The 26,000-nt window shown below is 32.1% G+C and overlaps 1 protein-coding gene across 1 annotated transcript; it reads right to left on the bottom strand.

Annotated features, from left to right (window-relative positions):
• Nucleotides 1-9,765, bottom strand: LOC141700866 (uncharacterized). Its single transcript, XM_074504541.1, has 5 exons — nucleotides 9,511-9,765; nucleotides 1,102-3,653; nucleotides 923-1,010; nucleotides 636-795; nucleotides 1-548 (listed from the first exon to the last, which is right to left on the bottom strand). The coding sequence occupies exons 1-5, from the start codon at nucleotides 9,763-9,765 to the stop codon at nucleotides 1-3; spliced, it is 3,603 nt and encodes a 1,200-aa protein (XP_074360642.1).
• Between the last annotated feature and the right edge of the window lie 16,235 nt (nucleotides 9,766-26,000).

A 26,000-nucleotide genomic window follows, 5' to 3' on the forward strand; every position in this document is an offset into this window, starting at 1 on the left:
CTATGTCAAATCATCGTTATCACTTCCATCATCAATGTTCATGTCTTCATTTTGATTTTCTTTATTTCTCGCATTTTGTTCTTCTTCATAGTCATCCACGAAATGATTATTTTCAAACATTATCAAGTCAATAAAGAAATTTATCGGATCATCAACGACCACTCTTTCCACATGTGAAGATGAAGCATTTGATTCTTCATTTTGAAAAGCATCATCATTGAATATATTTTCTTCTCTAGATGTCACGCTTTCATCGACTTGCCGGCTCTTTGTTGTTAGGATAGTATACCATGATGACTTTGGATTTGCAATATTTGGGGCATAATATACTTGATGAGCTTGGCTAGCCAACACAAACACATCTTCGGCATTTAGCTTCGATTTAACATCTACGGTTATCATCCGATTTCTATCAATTTTGACATGTCTTGTATGATCAAACCAATGACATTTGAAGACGACAATTTCATGCCCATTGCGATATCGAAGCTTTAGAACTTCTTGTAGTCTCCCGTAATTATTTCCATGACTTTCTTTGTAAGAAGTCCCTACAATTTAAAATGTGTCAAAATTGGATTTATACATAATGAAGACCAAATTCAACCTAAATTTTATGATTATATAAAATTTCTCACCAATTACAACTACACCGGAATTTGATGATGTGAGCTCATTAGAATTTGCACAAGCAAATTTATAACCATTGCACTTGCATGTTTTATAAGATTCAACTTTATAAATAGGACCTCTTATTAAATCTATAAATTTGTCCTTGAGCTCTCCATCATCTTGTACCTAAAATATTGTACATAACAAAAATTACACAAGTACATGAATAAACTTGTGTGTATATGTATATATATATATATATATATATTTGCACACATAAAAATATACACACATTTATATATTTAAAATTTACCCTTCTTTCGAACCAATCCAAAAAATTATCTTTTTGAAATTGATCTTTTTCGGCATCATTGTAGTGCGGGTATTGTTTTTGCACCAACCTATGAAATCCACTAAACATTAAATTAGATTAGTAAATTGAATAAGAAAGTTATCATGATTGTGTAAAGATGGTCAAAATAAATATCTTACCGCAAATATTTTCCAACCTCGGGTGAGTTGATAAGAACATAGTACGTTACAAGTCTATGTTCATCATCACTCAAGATTCTATCTCTATTCCGTAGACCGGGTAGCGTTGGATATGTGTAAACTTCCAACAAATTGGGATCATGAGATTGTCGGGGTGCCTCATTTCGACGAAGTCGATTATGCATGGTTGCAATTTTAGAATCAAAGTATAATGAGCAAAAGTGTACACCCTCCTCCTCAATATATCGTTCGGCTATTGAACCCTCGACTCGAGCTTTGTTTCTAACTTTCAACTTCAAAATGTGCAAATATCTTTCAACAAAATACATCCATCGAAAATTACACGGGCCACCCAATTTACACTCTGTAGCCAAATGTAGTGGCAAATGCTCCATCGGATCAAAAAAACTTGGAGTGTACATGACATCAAGTTTTGACATGATTCTCGCTATGTCCTTCTCCATTTTTTCCAAATCACCGTACTTTAGAGTTGAAGAACATAAATCTTGGAAGAAGTTAGATAACTCAATAAGAACATCCGCTACATGCCTAGGTAGTAAGTCACGACAAATCATAGGCAACAATTTTTGCATAAAAATATGACAATCATGCGACTTCATTCCGTGAATAGATTTTGTTTCAAAATTAACACACCTGGATATATTAGAGGCGTACCCATCAGGAAGCTGAAGTGTGTAAATCCATCTAAACAACTTAAGAAGTTGATCCCTGGAAAGCACATATGGGGCATTTGGCATTGTACCATCATCTTGAATCCACAATTCACGATGCACACCTAGTTCTTTACAATCTTCTCTTGCTTTTCTATTGTCTTTCGTTTTCTTAGTGTCACCAATCATTGTAAAAAATATGTTCTCAAAAACATTTTTTTCGGTATGCATGACATCAATGTTGTGACGAAGAGTGAGTGTCTCCCAATATGGAAGCTCAAAAAATGGAGAAAAGTGAGTCCAATTATGTGTCATACCATAGTCCCTCGGTTTTCTCCAAGATGTCTTTCCTGAAGGAGGAAACTGTGTATCCTCACAAAGACTCCTTACTAGTGATCCTGGATAACGATATGTAACTGAATGTGCTTCAGTTCTTCCAAACTTTGTAAACCTTCTCAACGGGTCATCCGGTTCTAAGAAATATCGAGCAGTTCCATAAAAACTAGGCTTACCACCATGCTTTAGTTGATTGGCTTTTACTTGTCCCATACAAATATGACATGCCAACTTCCCCTTTGTGGACCACCCACTAAGCATTCCAAGTGCAGGAAAGTCACTGATTGTCCACATTAATGCCGCCTTCATCATAAAATTTGTACAAGAAAACCTATCATAAGTTTCTGCTCCGGTGCGCCATAATATTTTCAATTCATCAATCAATGGTCGGAGGTAAACATGAAGATCTTTTGTTGGATCATTCGGCCCAGGAATCAGAAGAGGCATAAACATGTAGGGAGCTTTCGTGCACATAGATGGAGGAAGGTTGTAAACTACTACAACCACAGGCCAAACAGTATATTCCCTAGCGTGTGAATCACGGAAAGGGTCAAATCCATCACTAGAGAGGCCAAGTCTGACATTCCGAATCTCTTTTGAAAAGTTTGGAAATCTACGATCAAATTGTTTCCACTCATCTCCATCCGCCGGATGACATAATTGACCATCAACTTTGACCCTATTGTGGTGCCACCTCATATCTTCTGCAGTCTTCTTATTCATGAATAAACGCTGCAACCTTTGGGTAAGAGGAAAGTATCGCAAGATCTTTCGTGGGATTTTATTTTTCTTTGGATCCTTTTGCTCCTTGTATCGACTTGTAGTGCATATATCACAATGTGTCTTGTTTCTATTTTCTTTGTAAAATAACATGCAATCATTCTCGCAAGCATCAATTTTTTCATATTCCATATGCAATCCTCTTATCATCTTTCGCACGTCATAGTAGTTCCGAGGCAATTTATGATCAACGGGCAATACCGATCCAATAAGGTGAATCAACTCATCAAAGCCACTATTAGTACAATTATGCTTGTGTTTCCAATGAAGTAGCTTGTTAACAAATGACAATGTTGTGAAATTCGGATTGTTTGGATATATTGGCTCAGAAGCATTCTCCACCATCTCGTAAAATTCTTTTGCTTTTGTATTTGGTTCTTCCACAAAATTCTCAAAATGTCGATTTGCATCTGCAAAATCTCTTAGCATATCACGAGCATCATACATATCCTCATCATTATAATGAATATTATGAGAACTTGTATTGGTATCACCTCGAGGCATATCCCTTTCCCCATGCAAATCCCATCTAGTATACCATTCCATAATACCATTAAGGTATAAATCAACTTTCACCGCACTAGGATCCTTGAAGTACTTATTTACACAATCGTTACATGGACATCTTATTAGCCCTCCATCTCTAGGATCAAGATGATCACATGCAAATTTAATAAAATCATCCACACCATTTTTGTACTCTTCTGTTAAATACTTCAAATCGTTGTACCGATTATGACCAACCCAACTACGATCAGATGTCATCTACAAATTATACATACGTGATGTGAGTTAAATGCAAATTAACATAAATATAAATAGATCATAAATAATCAATTTATATTAAACAAATCGATAAATTGGCTACCATTATAATTTATATTAATACTCACCATAAAAGTTCAATTAACTATAATCATGGTTCACAGCTAATAATAACACTAATTTCATCAACAAATTAGGAATCCCCAAAAATACATACACATGTGTACAACCAAATAATAGCTCCATACTATGTTAAGAAAGTAAAATTAATTAAATGCAAAAGTTAAGGAATGAAACTTACTTGATGATTAATTAGATCTCATGAAAAATGAGGACAAAGGGTGGAGTTATGGTGTACAAAGGGTGGAGTTATGGTGGAAGAAGAAGGCAAAATGAGAGGAGAAAGTTTAGTAAAGAAAGGAAAGTTTAGAAAAGAAGCAGAAGGTATCAGATCTAAAACGGGTAAATTTGACCGAGGGCGGTCATAATTATAAATATGACCGACTGCGGTCATATTTATAAATACGACCAAAGCAACGGTAAGGCAGTCAAATTTAATAAATTATTAAAATTTGCCTAAAAAATAGTTAATAACAAAATTGACCGATGACAGTCAAACTTAGTTATGACCGACTTCAGTCAAATTTGGTTCCTGATAATTTCTCTTAGTTTTGGCGGGAATTTTGGCGCCATTTTTTTTATGGCCAAGCATAAATATGACCGACCTCGGTCATATTTGTTCCGCTCAATTTTGGCCGCCATGGCGGGAAATTTCCCTCCAATTTTTGGCAATGTTAAAAACTAAATATGACCGATTAAATGTGACCGATAATAAAATTGACTTTCATCGGTCATATTTAATTCTTGACCAAGTTTAGAATGCTGGTTGACATTAAATTTGACCGCCGGCAGTCAAATTTAAGTATGACCAATTATATATGTAAGTTGACCATAAATATGACCAGCGTCGGTCAAATTTAGCCGCAGTCATATTTATCCGGTCAAATTTACCCTTGTTTTCTTGTAGTGTATGGAGTCTTTGTGAGGATATGCAGTTTCCTCCTTCAGGAAAGACGTCTCAAAGAAAATGGAAGAACTATGGTGTGACACATTTATATGTCTATCTCTGTAAAACACCTAATAGAACACCAGGAAAGTTGTTTATTGCCTTGAAGATATAGACTTAGTAAATTAGCTTCAAAGCTACGTCACAAATTTAACACAAATAATTATTCAATATAAATTTACTATGGTTTATCTTTGTAGAACACCTCATAAAAAAATAATTAGTTAAGAGTAAAATTTTACAATATGCTAGAGAACCTTTGTGTCTACTATGTATGAAATTTTTTTAGTGAATTTAAAAAAAAGTACTTGCACATTTTTCAGAAGCAAGGAACTTTTTATTTTTTTAATAGTAATCATATTTCGTACTTTAAATTTGATCAAAATTTGTCGCTTTTATAAACTCGACCAACTCAAATGGAGTCATATTTATAATTTTGACCAAAAGTAACCTAGTCAAATTTATAAAATTGATTGATTTTAACTCGTTGGCCGACACATTTGTAACAACAGGCGGGAAATTCAATTTTTATCGAAATTTTTGAAGACAAAAGTCAAAATATAAAATTGACTGTTCGAAGTCAATTTTAGTCTATCAAAATTGAAAAATTGAGCAATCATATTTAGTCCGTCAAATTTAACTAAATTTGACCTATTTAGCTAAATTTGACCGGCCTAGTACGTCAAATTTAATTAAATTTGACATTTTTAGCTAAATTTGACCATCCTAATAATGACCGATGCAATTCAGTCATATTTAACTTAATTTGACCATTGGCGGTCATTTTTGCTTAAATATGACCAAAACATTTTGATCAAATTTAGCCAATGTTTCTCCATAACAATATAAAAGTTAAAGGAAGTTTAAAGATACAATGCTATTATTTTAGCTTTATTAAGCCTATTTAAAAATAGTAGTACTTTTTATTTTTATCTTAATGACACTATATGATTAACTGATAACTTTTCTTGAGTGTTAATATAGGAAATATGAAAATTTAGCTGAATATTGCTCTTTTCACTTTGATTACACCATAAAAAATGTATAGAATAATATATTTATGGGTAAATATTGTATTTAGTGTATGTGTGTGAATTCGAATATATATGTACAAAAAGCATAATATATATACAGATTTCTATAAAATTGTGCGTAAATATGAATTTTTACTTCTTATTTCACATGATTATATATATGAATTATTTTTTCACTTATTTTTTAATTAACTTATGTTGATATTTTTATTTTATAAATGCGAACATGATAAAAAAATACAATGTACATTTAAGATCAATATAAGTTTGAAATTAATCACATATACTCATATAAGAATAACAATAATAATAATAATAATAATAATAATAATAATAAAATTTATTAATAATAACAACAACAATAAAAACAACAACAACAAGAATTATAATGATAATGATAATGATAATAATAATAATAATAATAATAATAATAATAATAATAATAATAATAATAGTGGAAGTTTACTTAATTCTAAACTTCGTATATTATAGGATTACTAGTCATTTTTCTGCTCCAAGATAAGCACAACATTAGTTAGCCAACATTAGTTAGCCATTGGCAACAAATGTTAGAGAAGTTTCTCTGGGCCTTGGCTACAAATGTAACATATTAGGTTTAATTAATTCAATATTATTTATGCTTGTAGGCTAATTTGAAAGAATGTCCAAAATACCCCATTTTCCAGCCCCAACTGCCAAAAATACCAAGATGCGCGCGGACTGCCCAAAATACCGACAGATTACGCTTTACATTACTGCGTATACAACCTTCAGTTTTTTTGTAAAGGACACGCATGTGGGCTATGCGTACTCACTTTTTTGAAAAACAAGGAATACACATTTCACACATGCGTATTCCCTAAAAACAAAAAAATGAATACGCATTTCACATATGTGAATCCTTTATAAATTTTAAAAAAACGAAATTCGCATGTTGGACATGCGTATTCAACAGGTAATTTGGACACTCCGTCCCGCCAAATGGTATTTTGGGTACTAAGCCCCCAAATGGTGGGTATTTTGGTTTTTCACCCGGCTAATATTTCAAAAATATTTAGAGGATTAAAAATATAAAGTATTTTTTAAAAAATCTAGTTTTCTAAAATACAATTTAATGATTCAACATAAAAGTTTGTAAATAGTGGTGACAAATAAAAATAAAAACTAATACTGTCATGTTATTTTTTTAGTTATAGTCATTACTATAAGAATTTTGTTATGATTATGTATAATTGATTGCTACAAAAATAATAATAATTTGGATTTTATTCTTAATTCATTTTGTTTATTGAAAGTTAAATCTTCTTTTATTGTATGTAAATTTTAATCATGCTTTAGGAGTTTGATAGTCTCTTCCAATGTTCTAAAAATCGGTCTAGGTGACCGTCTAGGCGGTTCTTATGCCTTAGGCGGTGGTAAAACGCCCTAACTCGGACCTAGGTGGTGATTTATGTCTTTTTGCTGAAAATCGGGTCAAAATCAGAATTAGGCGGGTTAAGCGGTCATAGGCGGTCTGGTCGAAAAATAATTAAAAATCATTGTTTTTTACCTTTTTATGATTTTAATTCATTAATTTGATAATTTTACACAATATCATGCCAATTTCTAATATAAAGTATTGGTAAAAAGTAATAAGTAATCTAACATATTTATTTTCCCACTTGAAATATAAAATGACATATTGTAATTAGTTTAGAAGTGTGAATTAAAATATTAGTTAAAATTGTAAACTCAATAATTAGTAAATAACGAATGTCAAATGTGTAGATATTGTTTAATACCATTCTAATTTCTTTTGTCAAATAAATATCTGACATATTTATCATTTTATAATAATAAAAGTTAAAAATAATATTTATATTCTCCCTATTAATATTCCGATTAATCAGTCAGATTAATCAGTTCGATTAATGTTCGAATTAATGGCTCTCATTAATTTTTAGGGGCTCGGAAATTTGAGTGCTGTGCACTATGTAGTTGTGGTTTCTCTACTATCTAATCTCATTTGTCAGATTTCATAGCAGTTATTAGTGAACACTTTACTTTTATTATATCTATCTATGTACTATTCCTTAAATAGAGACCACTGACTTCATCAAACCTTAAAAGTGGTTCCTTTTGTATATAAGGTTACCAAAATTAATTATATATTTTGGTTATCATTTCTTCTCTTATAATTTTTCCCATAAAATCAGATCATATGGTTGCTAGGTTTCAAACTCAAGCATTAAATTAATTGTTTTTGTAATAAAATTACAATCACTATTTCTTGATGAGATCATATGTTACAATTTTTTTTATTTATGTTAAAATGTAAATAATTATAAAGACAACTAAAGTGTAATAATGTGTAAGGTATATTTCAAGTATTCTTCAACTAAAAGCAAATAATAATCACAAGAAGTGTTCTAAAAATCTCCAATTTAACCAATTAATTCGCGATTAATCCCCCGCAAGGTATCCAACAGATTCAATTTTTGAAATCCGATTAGTCCTTAGGAATTTTTCTGTATTGGAGTATATATAATTATTTAATAAAATTAAAATTATTATATTCCTTTAAATATGAATAAATATAAAAATTAAGATATAATAAATATATATTTGTTAATAAATAACTAATATAATCATAATAATATATTAAATATAATTTAATATTATAATACATCCATTTTTTACTACGATTAATCTCTTGTTTCAATTAATCCCAAATTGGTAGCACCACCGATCTTCCCCAATTCCCGATTTTTACAAATCACAAGTAACTAAATTTAAATTATTTCTATTTTTTTGGTTTGAAAATTTAACAAATTAAATTATTTATTGGAACTGATATTTTTTTTTTGACCGAGGAAGGCATTGACCATACTTATTGATATATATTATTTTAGTAAATTTAATTTAAAATATTATATACTTTCTTATTTCATATTTCACATTCCAATAATTTTTTGATAATTAAATTATAATTCACTTTAAATAGAACTTTAAATAAAATATATTGCATCTTTTCTTATCAAATATCAATAATAAAATGTCTATTGTTTCAAAATAAGTAAACAAGATACTCAAATTTAATTTAACCATATGTTCTATAAGATTTTTCCCATCTAACAATTTGCTTGTAGGTGAACTTTTGGTATAGGTTGGAACATTTTTTCTATACTCTAAGAGAAAATATTTTTACATTATATTTAATTTGTAATATATTGAATCCCTTTGTTTTTTTACCCCAATAATAACTCATTTAATAAAATTTTGGATTTAATTGTTAAATTACTCTAACAATGACTTTGGTAACATACATTATAAATTTATAGTTAAATACCTAAAATTACTACTTGGACAATGCCCAAAATTAATTTTTTTTATGCTAAAGTTCACTTTTAGAGAAATAGAATTACCTTTACTTCTTGTAATTCTAAAGTCAAATTATTTCATTAATTTAGATGGAAGGTTAACAAGATTATTAAGATAGAACGTAAGAAGCATGAATATTGTAAAAATTAGCTACAAACTTTCTCGTTTGAAATGATAACAAATCCTAAGAATTGCAAATCAAGATCATCATTATCCCTATCTTAAAAGATTAAATTTGAAAAGTTGTTTGAATAATTATCTTAAATAACAAAGAGAAAATAAAATAAAATGTAAAAGACTAAATTTAAGAAAGGGGAGATAGGGGGAGACTCATGGTTGAAGTAGCAAAGGAGGACAACGGAGACAGGGGGATACTCATGGTTGAAGTAGCACTTACAGGTGCAAAGGAGGATGGTGGAGACATGGGGAGACTCAGGGACCGAGTTGATTCAGGGACATCAGGCATTGATTCGGTACCTGTATAACGCCTGATAGCAGGCTCAGCTTCACGGAGAAGCCATTCAATGGTTTGCCCATCATTGTTGTGACCTAGTTCCTGTGTCAATTGAAAAATTCTTGCAGCTGTTATTATTGGAAGTCTGACTCTGGGTTCTCGGCCATACACCTTTTTGTGCCCAGAATTCTTAACCATCTTTGATTATTTTTAACGGACTTGGTGTTCAGAGTAAAGTGATGGACTACAGACCATATTTATACAATATCAGTTATGTATTTATGAATTATGGTGAACTGTCTTCCACACCTAAATGTTTACTTAACAACCACTTACTAATACCAGTGACCAGTGAAATTTTAATTATAATCATATAAAAGTACAAAATTTCACAAACGGTTATATACTTGATGCCAAATTTACATGCATATAGTTACTGGACTTTTAAATGTGCTCGGTCGTGTACATGTTTAATATGGATAAATTTAAAATAAAACATCTGTGGATAGTTATTTTTTACCAGTTTTTCTATCTTAAAAAATATTGTTAATTTTAATAAATTTTAGTTAGTCAATATTTTTTATTTGTTGCACAAATTTTGTACTAGGAGAAAGGGTACCGAGTGATATAAGATTTTAAATCTTAGATAATACATAAACATAAGCACTTTAAATTCAATTTATTATTGATGTAAAAATGTCCTATGTCAATAACCTCAGATATTTTCTTTTTCAATTAATTTGCTGATAAAAGTCCTATGTTCTTTTTTTTCTTAACAGACTTAATGGTTTCCTTGCTTTTCTTTCTTTGAGTTTTATCATTTACCAGTTCTTCTTGTGATACTGATGTTGAACCCTTTTCAAAAGTAGATTTGGGTTCATCAGCTTCTGATGAAATAAACTTAACAGGAGTTTTAAGGAAAATTTTATTTTCAGTGTCAACATCCTTAATTCCATCTTTATAGCCTAGGCATCCTTTCCAGTTTTTCTTTGAGATCATCTCATGAACCTTTTTTCCTGAATCAGTCCAGGCTTTAAGGGTTTTTCTCTCATTCTCTAGATTCTTTTCTAACATACTGTATCTAGCCTCAAGAATCTTAACTGTATGTTTAGCTCTCTTACATTCTTTCTTCAAATCTATCTGATGTATCAAGTCAGGCTCTAACTGATCATTCCTAGATTTCAATGTCTTAATTTCAGTTATAAGTCTATCATTTTCTATAGTCTTATTCTTAAAACTACCATGCAAAGATTTAAGAATAGATTTCAATTCAGATATATTTTCAGTATCAAAAGTGAAGAAAGGAGTTTATACCTTAGGCTCAGAAGAAGCAGGATCATCAACACTGTCCATCAGTGCATATCATGTATTTTCATCTTCAGAGTCAGAGGAGTCTACCCAATTCTTGGTTGAAGTGATTAGGGCTTTGCTCTTCCCTTGATCATGCTTTGTTTTCTTGCACTCTGAGGCAAAGTGACCAGGTTCATCACAGTTGTAGCACTTGATCTTTGTCCTGTCTAGCTTCCCAGCTTTAGAGTCCTTTCCATCTTTTCTCCCAATTGACTTCTTTTCACCTCTAATGAACTTCTTCCTGAAGCTTCTGTTGTTCCTAGACTTCCTGAATTGCATTCTCCTGAAGCCCTTAACCAGTAATGCAGCCATTTGCATGGCATCAGAATTTGTCATGTTCTCATCAGTTTCGGAATCAGTATCATCATCAGGATATGATGATGAATCATCAGTATCTAATTCTGGCAATTTGTTCTTCTTTCGTAAAGCTCCAACAGACTTTTCTTTTGAAGCTTTATCATTAACTTTCAAAGCAACAGATTTCCCTTTGCTGCTTTTCCTCTCTCTCCTTTGTTGAACCTCCAAATTATGAGTTCTTAGCATGCCATAGACTTCATCCAGAGTAATTACGTCCAAATCATACTGATATCGTATGATTGAAGTCTGAGTCTCCCATTCTTCACTTAATGCTCTTAAAAATATGGTGTTTGAATCCTCTCGATCATACACCTTTCCTACTAAAGACAGATTGTTGAGTAGAGTCAGAAATCTGTCATAGATATCAGTGAGACTTTCATCAGGCTTGGCCTCAAAGTGTTCATATTCTTGAATCAGAACATCCCTTTTGTTCTTCTTGATGGCCATGGTTCCTTGACATTGAGTTTCAAGAGCATCCCATATTTCTTTGGCAGTCTTGTAGGCTATGACCCTATTTGACATAACAGAATTAAGACTGTTATGCAAAATGTTTCTTACCTTTGCATCTTTCAGCACAACTATTTTCTCTTATGGTGTCCATTCTGTCTTCTCCTTCAGTTGATAGTGTTCAGCAACCGAAGGAGTTGCAGGCACCAGTTTTGTTGGTATGAAGGGTCCATCATTGATTACGTCTAGATAATCTGGATATGTAGCTTCCAGGTACATGAGCATCTTCACCTTCCATGTTGGATATTCAGTCTTTTTCAGAATGGGAATTTTAATACTTTCATACTTGTTCAGAGACATGTTTAGATCGTTTCTGATTATAAATTTATCAGTGTGCTCTGATACCAATTGTTTCCCAGTAAAGATACAATTGTTCAAGGGGGGTTGGATACAATTGTATAAATATTTCGAACAAGTAATAAAATATAACAGCTTTTTATATTTATGATAAAAACTGTTACAAAATCCTCTCAAGAAATACCGATGTTCTTGAGAGCTGCTAGGTCGAATGATCCTCGAGTGTTGTTCACTAAGTGATGACCTAAACTGTGTTTATATACTACACAGCTACAATATATTATCAAAGATATACATTATCAAAAACTAACCGAAACTGATACATATCTTAAACTAAACAGATAAAGTCCTATCTCTCAGACGTAACAGATATCTGCTCCACATTATAAGGAACATAACAAATCTTCTAATGCTGACTGTCTTCAAATACTGATGTCATACAAATCCTGATGACATACCAAATCCTGATGGTACATCAGATCCCGATGACATCTGAACAGCCAGATCCTGAGCTTCTTCTGATCATTGAGAATTCAATATATAACAAAGCCAACGAAAGATTTAATCCCAATTCCCTCGACTCCCAGCGACCTGAAAAAGATGACTTTTATTGGAGCTTCTTTAAAGGAACCCCTGACGTTGATAAAGTTCTGACAAGAGAACAATGACATTTTTGCGTGGTCAGCAGTTGATATACCGAGCATTGTTTTGAATTGATAACTCATAAGCTAAATATCGACCCTAACCGAAATACAGTAAAACAAAAGAAAATGAGTTTTGCATTGAAAAGAAAAGAGGCCATAAAAAATGAGGTAAAAAAGCTCTTAAAGGTTGGGTTCAATGAGGAAATACAATTCATGGAATGGTTGGCTAATCCGGTGATGGTGAAAAAAGCTAATGGAAAGTGGAGGATGTATGTTGACTTCACTAACCTGAACGATGCATGTTCAAAGGATAATTTTCCTTTCCCACAGATAGAGACTTTAATAGATTCCACTGGAGGGCATGAGATGCTGAGTTTCATGGATGGATTTAGCGGCTATAATCAAATCAAAATGCATAAAAATGATAATCCAATAGGTATTATTCATCACCAACTTTGGTATTTTTTATTATCTTGATTATGACATTTGGTCTCAAGAATGCAGGAGCCACTTACCAATGGTTGGTGAATAAGATTTTTAAGGATCTTATTGGAAAGATCATGGAGGTCTACGAAGATGACATGTTAGTCAAGAGCCTTCTAAAGGTTGATCATATAGCCCATTTGAGGGAAACTTTTGAGGTTTTGAGATATCACAAGATGATGTTGAATTTCGCCAGGTGTCCTTTTGGTGTAGGATCTGGAAAGTTTTTAGGATTAATGGTCTCCCAGAGGGGAATTGAGGCCAATCCTAACATGATAAAGGCCATCCTGGATATGGAACATCCACGCTCTGTAAAGCACATTCAGAAACACAATGAAATGATTACTGCTTTGGGACGGTTCATCTCCAAGTCCGGAGACAAGTGCCAGCCATTCTTCAAATCTTTGAAGAAAGTAAAAGATTTTTCCTGGACCGATGAATGTCAGATGTCGTTTAAGGAATTAAAGAAATACAAGGTTCAAGCCCCGTTGTTGGCCAAACCAGTTCAGAATGAAACTCTGTATTTGTACTTGGTTGTTTTTGAAAGAGCCTTGAGCGTTGTATTGGTAAAAAAGGAAGCCAAAACCCATAAACATATCTATTATGTCAACAAGATTCTACACGCAGCTGAGTTGAACTATTTAACTATAGTAAAGTTTGCTTTGGCCTTGGTCATGACTTTAAGAAAGTTACGTCCCTACTTCCAAGCACATAAAATCGAAGTGTTAAAAAATAAGCCTTTGAGAAACATCATCCATAGTTCTAAGGTCAGTGGAAGGCTGATCAAATGGGCCATAGAGCTTGAAGAATTTGACATTAAGTATAAGCCTAGAACATCGATAATAGCTCAGGTCTTGACTGACTTCGTGGTTGAATGTACTATCGACAACCAAGAAGTCGGGGGCAGGAAGATATAAATCAAGGCATGGATGGCCAAGATGGAGAAAAGATAGTTGAGAACAAAGAGTTCTGAGTGCTCTATTTAATGGGGCATTGAAAAAATTCAAGTGGAGCTGGGATGGTTTTACAAAGCCTCGATGGTGTCTTGATTGAGTATAATATAAAGTAAGATTTTCTTACCACAAATAATGAGGCGGAATATGAAGCCCACATTGCAGGACTTGGCTTAGTTGGAACCTTGAGGGTTAAAAACTTGAAGGTCTGTGGAGACTCGAAACATGTGGTGTCCCAGGTCAATGGAGAATTTGAGGCGAGAGATGAGACCATGGCCATATATGTGCGACTTGTGAGAGCTGTGATGACTTAGTTTGATGAATGTCATATTTGTATGGGACAAGTAAAAAGCCAATCAACTAAAGCATGGTGGTAAAACTAGTTTTTATGGCACTTATCGGTATTTCTTGGAACCAGATAAACCGTTGAGAATGATTATAAAGTTTGGAAGAACTGAAGCACATTTTGTTCATGTCGTTATTTAGGATCGCTAGTATGGAGTCTTTGTGAGGATATGCAGTTTCTTCCTTCAGGAAAGACGTCTCAAAGAAAATGGAAGAACTATGGTGTGACACATTTATATGTCTATCTCTGTAAAACACCTAATAGAACACCAGGAAAGTTGTTTATTGCCTTGAAGATATAGACTTAGTAAATTAGCTTCAAAGTTACGTCACAAATTTAACACAAATAATTATTCAATATAAATTTACTATGTTTATCTTTGTAGAACACCTGATAAATAAATAATTAGTTAAGAGTAAAATTTTACAATATGCTAGAGAACCTTTGTGTCTACTATGTATGAAATTTTTTTAGTGAATTTAAAAAAAAGTACTTGCACATTTTTCAGAAGCAAGGAACTTTTTATTTTTTTAATAGTAATGATATTTTGTACTATAAATTTGATCAAAATTTTTCGCTTTTATAAACTCGACCAACTCAAATGGAGTCATATTTATAATTTTGACCAAAAGTAACCTAGTCAAATTTATAAAATTGATTGATTTTAACTCGTTGGCCGACACATTTGTAACAACAGGCGGGAAATTCAATTTTTATCGAAATTTTTGATGACAAAAGTCAAAATATAAAATTGACTGTTCGAAGTCAATTTTAGTCTATAAAAATTGAAAAATTGAGCAATCATATTTAGTCCGTCAAATTTAACTAAATTTGACCTATTTAGCTAAATTTGACCGGCCTAGTATGTCAAATTTAATTAAATTTGACCTTTTTAGCTAAATTTGACCATCCTAATAATGACCGATGCAATTCAGTCATATTTAACTTAATTTGACCATTGGCGGTCATTTTTGCTTAAATATGACCAAAACATTTTGATCAAATTTAGCCAATGTTTCTCCGTAACAATATAAAAGTTAAAGGAAGTTTAAAGATACAACGCTATTATTTTAGCTTTATTAAGCCTATTTAAAAATAGTAGTACTTTTTATTTTTATCTTAATGACACTATATGATTAATTGATAACTTTTCTTGAGTGTTAATATAGGAAATATGAAAATTTAGTTGAATATTGCTCTTTTCACTTTGATTACACCATACAAAATGTATAGAATAATATATTTATAAGTAAATATTGTATTTAGTGTATGTGTGTGAATTCGAATATATATGTACAAAAAGCATAATATATATACAGATTTCTATAAAATTGTGCGTAAATATGAATTTTTACTTCTTATTTCACATGATTATATATATGAATTATTTTTTCACTTATTTTACAATTAACTTATGTTGATATTTTTATTTTATAAATGCGGACATGATAAAAAAATACAATGTACATTTAAGATCAATATAGGTTTGAAATTAATCACATATACTCATATAAGAATAACAATAATAATAATAATAATAATAATAATAATAATAACATTTATTAATAATAACAACAACAATAAAAATAACAACAACAAGAATTATAATGATAATGATAATGATAATGATAATAATAATAATAATAATAATAATAATAATAATAATAATAATAATAATAATAATGGAAATTTTCTTAATTCTAAACTTCGTATATTATAGGATTACTAGTCATTTTTCTGCTCCAAGATAAGCACAACATTAGTTAGCCATTGGCAACAAATGTTAGAGAAGTTTCTCTGGGCCTTGGCTACAAATGTAACATATTAGGTTTAATTAATTCAATATTATTTATGCTTGTAGGCTAATTTGAAAGAATGTCCAGAATACCCCATTCTCCAGCCCCAACTGCCAAAAATACCCAGATGCGCGCGGACTGCCCAAAATACCGATAGATTACGCTTTACATTACTGCGTATACAACCTTCAGTTTTTTTGTAAAGGACACTCATGTGGGCTATGCGTACTCACTTTTTTGAAAAACAAGGAATACACATTTCACACATGCGTATTCCTTAAAAACAAAAAAATGAATACGCATTTCGCATTTCACATATGTGTATCCTTTATAAATTTTAAAAAAATGAAATTCGCATGTTGGACATGCGTATTCAACAGGTAATTTAGACACTCCGTCCCGCCAAATGGTATTTTGGGTACTAAGCCCCCAAATGGTGGGTATTTTGGTTTTTCACCCGGCTAATATTTCAAAAATATTTAGAGGATTAAAAATAAGAAGTATTTTTTAAAAAATCTAGTTTTCTAAAATACAATTTAATGATTCAACATAAAAGTTTATAAATAGTGGTGACAAATAAAAATAAAAACTAATACTGTCATGTTATTTTTTTAGTTATAGTCATTACTATAAGAATTTTGTTATGATTATGTATAATTGATTGCTATAAAAATAATAATAATTTGGATTTTATTCTTAATTCATTTTGTTTATTGAAAGTTAAATCTGCTTTTATTGTATGTAAATTTTAATCATGCTTTAGGAGTTTGATAGTCTCTTCCAATGTTCTAAAAATCGGTTTAGGTGACCGCTAGGCTGTTCTTATGCCTTACGCTGACTCGGACCTAGGTGGTGATTTATGCCTTTTTGCTGAAAATCGGGTCAAAATCAGAATTAGGCGCGCTAAGCGGTCATAGGCGGCCTGGTCGAAAAATAATTAAAAATCATTGTTTTTTACCTTTTTATGATTTTAATTCATTAATTTGATAATTTTACACAATATCATGCCAATTTCTAATATAAAGTATTGGTAAAAAGTAATAAGTAATCTAACATATTTATTTTCCCACTTGAAATATAAAATGACATATTATAATTAGCTTAGAAGTGTGAATTAAAATATTAGTTAATATTGTAAATTCAATAATTAGTAAATAACGAATGTCAAATGTGTAGATATTGTTTAATACCATTCTAATTTCTTTTGTCAAATAAATATCTGACATATTTATCATTTTATAATAATAAAAGTTAAAAATAATATTTATATTCTCCCTATTAATGTTCCGATTAATCAGTCCGATTAATCAGTTCGATTAATGTTCCAATTAATGGCTCTCATTAATTTTTAGGGGCTCGGAAATTTGAGTGCTGTGCACTACATAGTTGTGGTTTCTATTATCTAATCTAAATTGTCAGATTTCATAGATTTCATAGCAGTTATTAGTGAACACTTTACTTTTGTTATATCTATCTATGTACTATTCCTTAAATAGAGACCACTGACTTTATCAAACCTTAAACGTGGTTCCTTTTGTATATAAGGTTACCAAAATTAATTATATATTTTGGTTATCATTTCTTCCCTTATAATTTTTCCCATAAAATCAGATCATATGGTTGCTAGGTTTCAAACTCAAGCATTAAATTAATTGTTTTTGTAATAAAATTACGATCACTATTTCTTGATGAGATCATATGTTACAATTTTTTTTATTTATGTTAAAATGTAAATAATTATAAAGACAACTAAAGTGTAATAATGTATAAGGTATATTTCAAGTATTCTTCAACTAAAAGCAAATAATAATCACAAGAAGTGTTCTAAAAATCTCCAATTTAACCAATTAATTCGCGATTAATCCCCCGCAAGGTATCCAACAGATTCAATTTTTGAAATCCGATTACTCCTTAGAAATTTTTCTGTATTGGAGTATATATAATTATTTAATAAAATTAAAATTATTATATTCATTTAAATATGAATAAATATAAAAATTAAGATATAATAAATATATATTTGTTACTAAATAACTAATATAATTATAATAATATATTAAATATAATTTAATATTATAATACATCCGTTTTTTACTACGATTAATCTCCTGTTTCAATTAATCCCAAATTGGTAGCACCACCGATCTTCCCCGATTCCCGATTTTTACAAATCACGAGTAACTAAATTTAAATTATTTCTATTTTTTTGGTTTGAAAATTTAACAAATTAAATTATTTATTGGAACTGATATTTGTTTTTGGACCGAGGAAGGCATTGAAAATACTTATTGATATATATTATTTTAGTAAATTTAATTGAAAATATTATATACTTTCTTATTTCATATTTCACATTCCAATAATTTTTTGATAATTAAATTGTAATTCACTTTAAATAGAACTTTAAATAAAATATATTGCATCTTTTCTTATCAAATATCAATAATAAAATGTTTATTGTTTCAAAATAAGTAAACAAGATACTCAAATTTAATTTAACCATATGTTCTATAAGATTTTTCCCATCTAACAATTTGCTTGTAGGTGAACTTTTGGTATAGGTTGGAACATTTTTTCTATACTCTAAGAGAAAATATTTTTACATTATATTTAATTTGTAATATATTGAATCCCTTTGTTTTTTTACCCCAATAATAACTCATTTAATAAAATTTTGGATTTAATTGTTAAATTACTCTAACAATGACTTTGGTAACATACATTATAAATTTATAGTTAAATACCTAAAATTACTACTTGGACAATTCCCAAAATTAATTTTTTTTTATGCTAAAGTTCACTTTCAGAGAAATAGAATTACCTTTACTTCTTGTAATTCTAAAGTCAAATTATCTCATTAATTTAGATGCAAAGTTAACAAGATTATTAAGATAGAAGGTAAGAAACATGAATATTGTAAAAATTAGCTACAAACTTTCTGGTTTGAAATGATAACAAATCCTAAGAATTGCAAATCAAGATCATCATTATCCCTATCTTAAAAGATTAAATTTGAAAAGTTGTTTGATTAATTATCTTAAATAACAAAGAGAAAATAAAATAAAATGTAAAAGACTAAATTTAAGATATGACATAATCACCTTTGTGGGTGATAACTAAAAATGAAAAAAAATTAAAAGAGATTAAATTCTACATGTGACATAACCATCGTTTTAGGAGATAAATAATTATAACATCTCAAGGATCACTTATCTAATGATTATGAAGATCATTCTGATCATTGAACCATCCACCCTCATTTGCTACGTCATTTCCCTGCAGCAGTGACATAAAGAACTCTGAATTATCAAACTCAATGCCAGGTAGCTCAGGAAGCCCAGCATTTTCTTGTGGCATTATATAAGATTCAGGAACAACAGTTGTGGGTACTACCCCCATGCCAGACTGAGCCATTCCAATATTTTGCTGAGGCACCATGTATGATCCATATGCTGGCACAAGATCAACCATTGTAGGAGAAACCATTCCCCTTGTGGACGGAACCCGCATTGTTGACCCCGTTAGCATGGTAGGTATAGGACGGTTCAGTGCAGGTCCCACAAAAGATTCATGTGAAGATGCCAAGCCACGCATTAATGTTTGCACCAAGACAGGGCCAGGAGGTGTCACAGTGAGGGTTGAAGTAGCACTTATTGGTGCAAAGGAGGATGGTGAAGACATGGGTAGACTCATAGTTGAAAAGGAGGATGGTAGAGACACGGGGAGACTCGGCTTCCAAGTAGCATTTACGGGTGCAAAGGAGGATGGTGGAGACATGGGGAGATTCATGGTCGAAGTATCAAAGGAGCACAGGGGAGATAGGGGGAGACTCATGGTTGAAGTAGCAAAGGAGGACAACGGAGACAGGGGGATACTCATGGTTGAAGTAGCACTTACAGGTGCAAAGGAGGATGGTGGAGACATGGGGAGACTCAGGGACCGAGTTGATTCAGGGACATCAGGCATTGATCCGGTACCTGTATAACGCCTGATAGCAGGCTCAGCTTCACGGAGAAGCCATTCAATGGTTTGCCCATCATTGTTGTGACCTAGTTCCTGTGTCAATTGAAAAATTCTTGCAGCTGTTATTATTGGAAGTCTGACTCTGGGTTCTCGGCCATACACCTTTTTGTGCCCAGAATTCTTAACCATCTTTGATTATTATTAACGGACTTGGTGTTCAGAGTAAAGTGATGGACTACAGATCAGTAACACCATATTTATACAATATCAGTTTTGTATTTATGAATTATGGTGAACTGTCTTCCACACCTAGATGTTTACTTAACAACCACTTACCAATACTAGTGAGCAGTGAGATTTTAATTATAATCATATAAAAGTACAAAATTTCACAAACTGTTATATACTTGATGCCAAATTTACATGCATATAGTTACTGGACTTTTAAATGTGCTCTGTCGTGTACATGTTTAATATGGATAAATTTAAAATAAAACATGTGTGGATAGTTATTTTTTACCAGTTTTTCTATCTTAAAAAAAATATTGTTAATTTTAATAAATTTTAATTAGTCAATATTTTTTATTTGTTGCACAGATTTGGTACTAGGAGAAAGGGTACCGAGTGATATAAGATTTTAAATCTTAGATAATACATAAACATAAGCACTTTAAATTCAATTTATTATTGATGTAAAAATGTATGGAAGAGGCTATCAAATTTATCTCCTCTTAAAACATGATTCAAATTTAGATAACAATAAAAGTAGATTTAACTTTCAAAAAATAAAATGAAACTTTACTTAACAACCACTTACTAGTCAGCGGTAATAAGACCTTAATTACAATCATACAAAAGTACAAAATTTCACAAAGTGTATATTTGACTCCAAATTTACATGCATATACTTGCTGGACGTTTTAATATGTTATGTCCTCTGACTTTTGGTCAGGTTTAACCCTCATAACCGACCAACATAGTGGTCGGTTAACTGCATGGGCATTTTATTAAAATGTGGGGTCACTGTGTACACGTGTTGCCACATCACTAAGTCATAACCAACCGTAGGTTATGTTTGTTTTTAAAAAGTTGACTGAAACTCATGACCGACCGTGGTCAAAGTGTGCACATCGGTTAGTTTTATATGAGAAGCTAACTTAAATGTCATAACCGACCGTCCTAAATGTCATATTCGGTTTTCTAGGTTTTGTAATGGTCAAAAATGGTCGATTATGCCTATTGACGGTCGGTTTTAAGGTCTGATTTTAAAAAAAATTGAAGGTTTTTCTGCAGTCCCTATACAAAACCAAATCAAACAACCAAACAACCAAACAATATTCACAATCAAACAATATTCACAACCAAATATCCAATCCAATAAATAACTTATACTACTCAAAATCATTCCACCAAACTAGTAAATTTAATGATTAAACAATAGTAATTAAATCCAACGAAATCATTTACAAACTCCGATAACCGGAGGATTAAACCATATCATTACATAATAAGCAATCTTAAATAACCGACAAAGTATCAAACCATAACAACGTATTAAATTTACATCCCATAACCATCAAAGTAGCAAATTACAATAGTCATAAAACCGATCAATGTAAACTAATCCGACAAATCAACATCAGACGATCCACTGCTATCACCGCCGCCATCATCAAAGTCCTCATCATCGGAGGCCTCATCCTCGGACGTGTAATCCTTATCGACTTCCATAGCACGCTGATTGTTTTCCTAGATATTTAAGTGCAGAATGATCTGTGTGAACAATGACTTTGGAACAAATTAGATAAGCACGAAACTTGTCAAGAGCATAGACCACAACTAGAAGCTCCTTCTCAGTAGTAGCATAGTTCCCCTGAGCTTCATCCAAGGTTTTACTTGCATAGTAGATAGCGTGCAATACCTTGTCTTTCCTCTGACCGAGAACTTCTCCAATAGCATAATCACTTGCATCACAAATGATTTCGAAGGAAAGATTCCAATCTGGAGGTTGTATGATAGTTGCAGTTATCAAAGCTTCCTTAATCCTGTAAAAGGACTCCAAACAAGCATCAATAAAGACAAAAGTGGCATCCTTAAACAATAATGGGTTAAGTATCACTTTGGTCACTGAAGTGAGTGGCATGTATCAAAAGGTTCACTGTAGTAATCGGGATATCAGTTGTACCACTATAGTGGTTAGTAATGACAGTCCGTCATAGTTGACCTGTTGACTTGACGGAAAACAGTGACATAGGCCTCTTACGTGTATTGTAACGGATAGTTGTAGGTTACGTGGCATTCATAACGGCTATATAGTATTGTAATTACAGACTTACAGTCTCTATATATATTAGGGTTCTTGTTTTTTCCCCAAATTGAGAGAAGAGTTTGTAGAATTCAATTATTTGTACATATAGCATCTCAACATGGCGACAATTGAAAGTCCCATAGCCAAAAGTAGTGGTAGTTTTTCTTGCGATTCTGTTAAAAATTGGGAGCACAGAAGTTGTCATTGTGGGATAAGAGCTCGAATTTATACCTGTTGGTCTTTGAATAATCCTGGGAGGCGTTTTTTTACGTGTTCCAAACCGAAGGTAAAATTTGTGTTCAGTTTATTTTCATCTAGCTATGTATGGGTTGATTTTCATTAAGGAAATATTCAAAAAAATGAACTAATATTCTTCAATATAGGCGTCCGGAGGTTGTGAATTTTTCGAATGGTATGATGCAGACTTTACTGGAAGAGCCAAATCTGTGATTACGGAGTTGAATCATAGAAGAATATTTTTGGAGGAGAAGATGAGACTTGTTGAAGAAGATCTTGGTAAAAAGACAGAGGAAAAGAGTGCTTTGCAATTTGAGAATAATGATTTGCTTGAGTTAATTGTTGCTGGTCAATATCAAATGAAGAAGCTGTCAAAAAAGTTGAAGATATTAATGTTTGTGAGTGTTGTATTGTTGGCTTTGCTCTTCTGTGAGACTGCTTGAATGTAATGAATGTAGTGGATGTTATGTAAGGTTTATGGTTGTTAGATGTAATGAATGTAACTGAGTGTTTTTAACTTGTAATGATAAAGTCTCCTCAACTGAATTTTACCAAAAAACAGACAGACAAAAGTTGATGATTTAGAACATTAAACAAAAGTCTAACAAAAGTACCAAAAGTTTCAACAACCATAGCAATAGCAAATGTTTCAACCACCGGAACTTAACAAAAGTACTACAATGATCCACATAGCAAAAGCAAATTAGTTAGAACATAACACAAAAGTCTAAAACATAGAAAGCATAAACATAGTAGCTTCTAATCCTCCCCTAGAAAGACAGGTTCATCTTCAGAATTTTTGAAGTTGAATTTTCCTTTCATCAGCATCCTTGCACTCCTCCTTGGTGGTGCTTCAGATGGTGCAGAAGACTTTGAAGTCTTAGAAGAGGTTGCTGGTGCTTGAGATGTGGTTACAGCACTTGCAGAAGTTCTTGACCCAACTGGCATGAAAGGAGTGTGAGGGGGTATTGGTTCAAAGACAGCAACATTACCCAGTGGACCTCTAACAGCATCTTCAAGGCCTCTTGACTGATTTCCCCTCAAGCACATATCCTTAACATCTTCACTGTTGTCACGAAAGAAGACATACTGAAACACAAATCACAACAAAACAAGTATTCCAAATTCAATCAAATAATATACAAAACATATGTTGAATCAAAATAAAATTAAAGTTCAATTAAACTTATTCATGTACAATATCATCGAAATGAAATTAGGGTTTCATACCTCACAGTCGTGCTTCGTTTACATCAGTCGACCTTGGATTAAAATTCACCTCTTCAAGAAATTAGGGTTTTTCGCCCCTTCCCCAATTCGCTACCCACCCGTGTTAAAATGAGGGATTTGACCCGATATTTTCATATATATCAGTATAAATCTATTAAACAAATATAATTTTCCTATTTTTTCAACAAATACAACTTCTGTGTGTTCACGTATGTCCACGTGTGTCCACGTGTGTCCACGTATGCTTCCACGACGCAATCGTTACGTTTTCCGTCAAGTCAACAGGTCAACTATGACGGACTGTCATTACTAACCACTATAGTGGTACAACTGATACCCCGATTACTACAGTGAACCTTTTGATACATGCCACTCACTTCAGTGACCAAAGTGATACTTAACCCAAACAACAATTGAGTGAGGGGTTTTGTAATTTTTGAAAAATCTTTGATAAAATGACGATAAAACCCCGCATGACCTAAGAAACTCCTAACTCCCTTGACATTAACATGAGGAGGGAGTTTTTCAATCACCTCAAAATTTGCTTTATCAACTTGGATGCCAGGTTCAGAAATAAGATGACCAAGTACCACTCATTCATTGACCATGAAGTGGCACTATTTCCAATTCAAAACCAAATTAACCTCTTCACAACGTTTAAGCACTTTAGAGAGATTATGCAGACATACATCAAAATCAGAACCATAAACACTGAAATCGTCCAGATGTTTTGGCCAGATGCTATTAGCACAACAGTGTGTCTCATAAATAAAAAACCTTCAAGTGACATTCTATTTATCATTTCTTTTAGCATTTCTTACATCCAAATAAATGAAAATGTTTGAGGCTGAGCTTCTTTTCTTTTAGCATTTGATAAGGATTAACACCATGTCTATTTATCAGAGTGACATTCTGAGTATAACATGCTGTGTTTACTGCTTCAGCCCAGAAGTAAGTGGGTAGTTTTGCTTCTTCTAGCAGAGTTCTACCAGCTTCAATTAGGTTCTGTTTTTCCTCTCAACAACACCATTTTGTTGAGGTGTACCGGGAGTTGACAATTGTTGCTCTATGCATTTGTACTTACAGAATTCCTTTATCTTTGAGTTTTTGAATTCAGTGCCATTCTCACTTCTCAGGATTTTCACTTTGTGGGTAGATCCATTTTCAATTTGCCTTATGTGATCCAGAAGAATTTCTGGAGCTTCATCTTTCCTATGTAGAAAATAGACCCATGTATATCTAGTGAAATCATCAACAATAACAAGTGTGTACCTTTTCTTGTTGATGGACATTATATTTACTAGTCCAAAAAGGTCCAGGTGCAACATATGATATAGCTCAGAGATAGAGAATTCTGTTTTGGTTTTGAAAGATACTCTTCTTTGTTTAGACTTTTGGCAAGCATCACAAAGACCATCACTTGAGTATAGCATGTTTGGCAATCCTCTTACAAGCTCCTTCTTGGCAAGTTCATTGATTGAGTTGAAATTGAGATGTGAGAGCTTCTTATTCTAGTTCCAGCTCTGATCTACTGATGCCTTAGAGATAAGGCAAGTAACTTCCTTTTTAAGACTTTCATGTAGCCTTGCTTCATAAATATTACCATGTCTGTATCCTATCAAGACAATTTTCTTTGACTTGTTATGAACAACTTCGTAGTGTGAGTCTTAGTATATAACATGATAACCTTTGTTAGTGATTTGACTGATGCTCAGAAGATTATGCTTCAGTCCTTCCACTAGAACTACATTCTCTATTGCTACCTTTCCAATTATCAAGTTGCCATATCCCAGAGTATGTCCTACATTTCCATCTCTATAAGATACATCTGGGCCAGCCTTCTTCTCAAATTCTGACAGCAGGGATTTATTTCCAGTCATGTGTCCTGAAAATCCACTATCCAAGATAAGTGTATTTTTCTTGTTACCCTGTAATCAAAAGAATAATCAATTAGAAGGACTT

This window comes from Apium graveolens, unplaced genomic scaffold, assembly GCF_009905375.1.
Source record: "Apium graveolens cultivar Ventura unplaced genomic scaffold, ASM990537v1 ctg3000, whole genome shotgun sequence".
Classification (NCBI taxonomy): Eukaryota; Viridiplantae; Streptophyta; class Magnoliopsida; order Apiales; family Apiaceae; genus Apium; species Apium graveolens.

Bases quoted from the DNA above. Each gene is read 5' to 3' on its own strand.
- LOC141700866 (XM_074504541.1), bottom strand. From the start codon at position 9,765: ATGGTTAAGAATTCTGGGCACAAAAAGGTGTATGGCCGAGAACCCAGA. The intron at 3,654-9,510 runs GTAAGTGCTACT...TATAATTTGTAG, and splicing joins CACCATCCTCCTTTGCACCT to ATGACATCTGATCGTAGTTG. The intron at 796-922 runs GTAAATTTTAAA...ACAATATTTTAG, and splicing joins TGGATTGGTTCGAAAGAAGG to GTACAAGATGATGGAGAGCT.